Source organism: Lathyrus oleraceus, chromosome 5 (genome assembly GCF_024323335.1).
Source record: "Lathyrus oleraceus cultivar Zhongwan6 chromosome 5, CAAS_Psat_ZW6_1.0, whole genome shotgun sequence".
In the NCBI taxonomy this organism is placed as follows: Eukaryota; Viridiplantae; Streptophyta; class Magnoliopsida; order Fabales; family Fabaceae; genus Lathyrus; species Lathyrus oleraceus.
Genome location: NC_066583.1, coordinates 171994214 through 172000341, shown reverse-complemented (window position 1 = coordinate 172000341; position 6128 = coordinate 171994214). Strand labels below are relative to the sequence as shown.

General features: G+C 32.1%; 1 protein-coding gene across 4 annotated transcripts; it reads left to right on the top strand.

The window, feature by feature from the left end:
- Nucleotides 1-1182: 1182 nt before the first annotated feature.
- Nucleotides 1183-2741, top strand: LOC127081193 (RPM1 interacting protein 13). Of its 4 annotated transcripts, XM_051021476.1 has the most exons (4): nucleotides 1183-1328; nucleotides 1419-1684; nucleotides 2011-2097; nucleotides 2198-2741. In XM_051021476.1, the coding sequence occupies exons 1-4, from the start codon at nucleotides 1301-1303 to the stop codon at nucleotides 2369-2371; spliced, it is 555 nt and encodes a 184-aa protein (XP_050877433.1). In that variant the 5' UTR covers nucleotides 1183-1300; the 3' UTR covers nucleotides 2372-2741. The 4 variants fall into 4 exon arrangements, with proteins under 4 accessions (XP_050877433.1, XP_050877432.1, XP_050877435.1 ...); XM_051021475.1 differs by having other exon boundaries at nucleotides 1197-1684; XM_051021478.1 differs by having other exon boundaries at nucleotides 1197-1684; nucleotides 2011-2113; nucleotides 2223-2368.
- The last annotated feature ends 3387 nt before the right edge of the window (nucleotides 2742-6128 follow it).

Genomic DNA, 6128 nt, shown 5'->3' with positions numbered 1-6128 from the left:
TATCTTTGTTGCCTGTGTGGTGGAATTTTTCGGAATGAATTAGGTGACCATCTTGGTAACTTTGGGTGTAATTTGGGGTCTACTAATGCTTGTTTGTTGAGTTTAAGGGAATCATTTGGGCAATGGAAACAATTATTAGTAAGAATTGGGCAAATATATGGTTGAAAATCGACTCCTTTTTAGTTGTTTCAACTTATAGAAATAGAAACTCTTATGTTGTTATGTGGCAACTTAGGAATAGATGACATATTTGCTTGTCCAAGTTGCGTTATTTCAATTTTTTACTTCACACATATTTAGGAAAGATAGTCATTATGCGAGTATGCAGATAAATTAGAAAACATAGATTTAAAGATTTCTAATCTTACTTGATGAAACGAAATTCACTCGAATGTTTTAGGAAACATAGATTTAAAGGTTTCTAATCTTACTTGATGAAACGAAGTTCACTCGGATGTTTTAGGAAACATAGATTTAAAGGTTTCTAATCTTACTTGATGAAACGGAATTCACTCGAATGTTTTTGTTGGATTTCAACAAAAATAAGATAGGATTATCAAATTATAGAATTAGATTTGAGATTATATTTTTTGTCATGTGCCTACTTTATTTATTTATTTCATGGTTTTGCCCCTTTTTAATTTAAATAAGAAGTTAAAAAATATAATAAAAAATATACTTAATTGTAATTTTGGTTCTTCTATTTGTATTTTTTTAGATTTTGATCCATCCATTTTAAAAGCCACAATTTTGGTCCTTTTTGTAAGTATTGTATTAGATTTTTGATCCTTTTTGGGGACTAAAATTCAATCTAAAAATTTAAAAGAGAAATCAAAATCGTAGATTTTAAAATGGATGATCGATAAAAAAAAAAAAAAAGGTAAAACAATTAAACCTAAAAAAATAAGGAGTGTTAGAATGAGGTTGAATTAATAAATAAATAAAAAATCATAATGAGTTTGGTTTGATACAAATATTTTTAAAAAAATGTAATCATTTTGAGTATGGTTTGATAAAAGAATTCGAGATTTAAGTAGAGCTTTGAAAATTTAAAATTTTGAGTAATTCAAATCTTAAATTTTATTAAAATCTAAAATAAATAAAAAAATTAACGGCTATTCAAAAGAAAAATCCCGAAAAAAAGCAGTATTTTTGAAAATGAAGTAGATAAATCAAAAAATTTCCTTGACTGGGTAAGTGTCGTTTCCTCTGGGCTTTCAAACTTTCAAACATTTTTCATTCTTGGGCCAAATAAAAAACTTACAGTATTCAAAATCACCAACACTCTCGCGTCGAAACGATGCCGTATTGTTCAGGGAACACGAAAGGTTTCGCAATCGCAATCTCATTCCAAAACTGGAATTCAATTTTTGCTTTAGTTCCGTTGTTGATTATTTCACTTTCTTGGTTCAAATCAGAGAAGAAGAACAAAACCATGGCAGAAGAGAAAGAGTGTAGCAAAAGTTCCAACCTTTCTTCACCCATGGCGGAAACCCCAATCAGACCCGTCGTTTGTCTCAAAAGGAAAGAAGATGTCAAACTTTATGAGGAAACCGAGGAATGCTTCATCTTGGATTTCGACCCATTTGAATCCCTTGACTTCTCAAAGCTTTCACTGGGGAACAAGAATAACACTAACGATGATGATACCTCTGATATCTCCATTGTTGCTGAAAAGGGTCAGGTAAATATCACAATTTCCTCCTGAAAAAACATGTTTTTTTTATTGTTTACTAGGTTTCATACTTCATAGGTTTCAGTTATTTAGGATTAGTTTCAAGTTTGTAGTTTTGTAATTTGTATAGGTAAAGTAAGTACCAACACTAAAAAAACAATGTTCCAAATAACTATAGAACTAAAACTGTATTTAAGGTTATTTATTATGTACTGTATCAGTTCATACAATGTTTTATTGTCATTATTAATCTCAGTTTTAGATTCAAATGGGTTAGTTGTTGTCAAATTTTATTTTGAGTTATGTTGATGAAATATTTTTTGAGGAATTTGCAGGTGGCTTGTAGAGATTATCCGCATGCTAGACATCACTGTGTTAAATTTCCCTTTACTACTACACCTCATGAGAGTTCTTGTGAAAATGTATAATCACTAGACGGTACTGTCTATTATGTTTTTTGTTTATTCATGTGTACATTGTCTCTGAATTAATAATCTTTTTCTGGTTGAATTTGAAATACAGTGTTACTGCTATGTATGTGATTCAGTTGCTCCATGTAAGTACTGGACGCGGATCCGGACCCGGTCTTCAGATAAATCGGATTCACATTATGATGCTCCACATTGTGATGCTAATAGCGATTGGGAGGAGGAGAGGAATGAGTATAAACGTTTAACTGACAAAGAGGCTGACTAAGTATACTTTCATATGTTTGATGTTGCTGCTGCTAATCCGGTTGCGTGGACGGAAATGAGAGACAAGAAGCCAACTTCGAATTTTGATTTTGGGGTAAACTCCAGAACTATTTCTGTCTGTAGGGATGGTATGGAATGTGTCATGATAACTAGCATTTTGAGTGATGATCTATGGCCATGTGAAAGCAGCATGTATATATGAGTATAGTTTTGTTTGAGGCCTTTTAACTTAACTTTTCTTTTCTTAAATTTGTCTCTTAGATTTTAAAAACTTAACACTCTTATCTTTTATACATTGTCATTTAAGTGAGTGGATTGATGTGTTATCATACATGGAGGATGAATTTCCTATTTGTAGTGTTTGACTCGTACATGTTCTATGTTTTTGCTAACTTTCATTGCGGTGATCACAAAGATCGTTATTGGACAAGTGATGTTTGTTATAGAGAAAAGGAAGATATTAACAAACAAAATTGAAGCTCCTTTTACATATTGGAGCCTCCCGTTTGTATAGTAATGGATATATGTAGTGTTTCAAAACTTTTGTAAACCGTGAATAAAATCGAGAATCAAAAGATCCCCTAAGACAATTTTCAAAGGAAGACAAGTGCTCCTTTTTATCCATAAATTTTTTTTTTTTTTTTTTTATAAATTTTAAAATTTTAAAAGCTAAAAAGGCAGGATTCAAGCACAAGTTTCCTCTCTTAAGGACAATGCAATTGAACCATTAGGCTACAACTTTCATTGTGATTAATAATTCTTCCAATTATATATACATTCAACTTCATCCTCCTCCTGTAACATTCCATTATCAATCTCTATGTAACATCATCATCCTCCCATTTCTTAATCATCCAACTCATCAAACTCCGGTAACATTGAACACAATATCTAAACATGTTAGTATCATTGTATCAAATCCAAAATCTTTTTTTTCACTGCATTGGCTTTGGTATCAACAACATTTAGTGCTATTATTTATAATCTTGTTCATGCCATCAAATTCGTACATGCCATCTTGTTTCCATCAACAATAAGGCTAATAGTAGTCACAAAATTGTTGGTGTTTTATGTGGTCTTGGAAGCTGTTTTAATTTTTTCGTTTTGCTCATTATTTAGGCTAAGATGAGTAAAGAGTATCCAAGTTATGTTTCCTCTCACACATTATATCAAACACCTTATGTGCAGATTCAAAATCACTACCACCACCACCTCACAAACATATCAATCAACTCACTATTGTCGCGCCACGAAAAATACCTGAGCGCATCGCACGCTCGAAGATACAACATAATCACCACTAAACTTTATTTATCCCGAAGAAAAGGGAAAATATCGATAAAATCCAAGTGGAATAGAAACAGGGTAAGGAAGTCGGTTATACAAGAGAAAGTTATTAGCACCCCTCACATTCGTTGTATTCAACGAGAATTATTTTGATTGTTCTTTGTGCGAATAGGTGTTACTATCTAAAGGTTACTTGCAAAAGAAGAAAAATAAGTTTATTAATTAGTGTACTTGCTAAGGATTCGAACCCTCATGCATACGTATTCTCATAGTAGTAGAAAATACTGATGTGTTGGTTGTTTTTAGGGAATAGTTATAATCGTATCCTAGAAGTGTGTAGACGTTAGCTGATTATGATCCTTGTTCGGATGCTCTAAGTTTTTAGTTTGACTGCTAAGGAACGGATTATAATAGTTCTTTTGTGAAAAGGAAAGAAAATTGTTTTGAAAAAGTTTTGTGTGATAAAAGAAAAGAAAGAGTTGCTTGAGTAGAAAGAGAAAGAGAACTTGCTTGCATTGTAACATGATTGCTTGAATAGGGAAAATATTGTTAAGGTGTGGTGATAGTGTTGCTTGGACAACTAATCAGAACAGATATGCGTATTTAACGACAACAATATGATAATAATTCACAAATTGATCAACAACAACTAATCACAACTAGTTAAATGCAAAGTAATAAAGAAAAGTCTATCTTTAATTAAAATTCACACAAAAATACAAGTGAAACAATTTTTTAAAACACTTAGTGTGTGACCAATAATGTTTGGAATTCTATGTAGTATCTTTGTTCTAGAAATCCAATCACAACCAAATGGGTTGTGATTATACAACAACACCAATTTCAAAAAATATTCAAAATTATGATCCAAACAAAATTGATCAAACGATCAATGCAATCAATCATTTGAAAATTGAAAATAAGAGAGAGAGAGAGAGAGAGAGAGTACACAAGAATTTGTTTAAGCAGTTCCCTGATCGACCTTGCTATGGGTATGTCTGCCCTTAATTCGAATTCGAATTGAGATACTATATCATATCTTACTTTGCAAATATGTGTATACAAGAGATATAAGAATCTAACCCAACAAACCCTAGGCTTGATGTTGATTCTACCACCTCCAAAACCCTTGATCAAAGATTGGTCAAGTAACCAACAATGCCATTTCAATTCACTGTTTCACACTACTTCTTTGAACGAAACCTCTTATTCTTCAAAGCTTTCACTCGGTTGAATTAATTCCAAGCGCACATTTGTTCAACGCTACTCATTTTCCAAGAACCTCCCGTTCTTCAAAGACTTCATTCGGTCAGATCCAAATTGTGTAATCTTATCCAAAACCTTCAAACCCTAATGATCTTGAAGGAAAACCCCACCTTGATTTTCTGATTTGAAATCCTCAAAGTTATCAACCCAATATCATGGTATAATAAACCTAATTGGATGTTATCAACTCTAATCTAGATGACACCTAATAAAAAAATGATTATGTGTAGTTTGATTGTGTTTATGCATAGAAGAGAGGTTGAAGATAATGAGAATGCTTTGAAATCCTGATTTTGTATAGGTTTTACTCATTAGAAACCTTACTAGACGATGATGCATGTATGAAGTATTTATATGCATGCATGTTTGGAAGCAAAAGGAATGCAAAAGATTTGAAAAAAAATGTGAAGTTTTGGAAATTTTCATCGCATAGGTCAGCCTATGAAAGTCATGTGTCAACCTATTCGACGTATAGGTCGACCTGTATAAGGTCATGCACCGACCTAAAGAGGCATACATGAGTCAGAACCTACAGGCTTTAATAATGCACCATGTGTGTTGACCTATAGCAGAAAAAAATTATATAGGTCGACCTATAGACGTATGTGTCGACCTATGTTGCAAGTTTTCACAAAAAAAATATTTTTCATGAATTTTTAATGCATGAGACATTTTCCAAGTTGTTTCTAGATGCTTTTATGCTTCATAATTCTAAGATGCACATAGAGAATTAGAGGATATCATCTAAGATACATTAGGCTAAAGTATCCTGGTTTTGACATCATGCAAAATATATCTAATGGAACTTGCACTCACATACTCCCCTTTTTTTATGATGGCAAAACTTGAGATGATGCGTTTCAAGTTTTCAATGAAAGGCTCCCATTGAATATATGCATCCCAACTTCATCTTGCTTCTCCCTCTTTGGCAACATAAAAAAGAAACGAAGTAATCCATGAGAAGTATCTTAAATCACACATAAACCAATATAACATACAGAGGCAGTTTCCAAAGATAAGAACATCAATACGATAAAACTCACATAGAATGATTTTCATATTTTAAAAAAATGAATAAACATAAATACAAGCATATAAAGTAACAATAGAACATGACTACCACAACATATGCCAAATAACACAACACAAACATGAAAGATGAAAAATATAATGGAATAAAAAACTCTTGAGTTGCTACAAAAGCG

What these genes read in the sequence shown, in the direction of transcription:
- LOC127081193 (XM_051021475.1), top strand. Translation starts at nt 1,301, where the DNA reads ATGCCGTATTGTTCAGGGAACACGAAAGGTTTCGCAATCGCAATCTCA. An exon ending in TTGTTGCTGAAAAGGGTCAG is followed by an intron (nt 1,685 to 2,010) that starts GTAAATATCACA and finishes AGGAATTTGCAG; the next exon opens with GTGGCTTGTAGAGATTATCC. An exon ending in ATGAGAGTTCTTGTGAAAAT is followed by an intron (nt 2,098 to 2,197) that starts GTATAATCACTA and finishes TTTGAAATACAG; the next exon opens with TGTTACTGCTATGTATGTGA.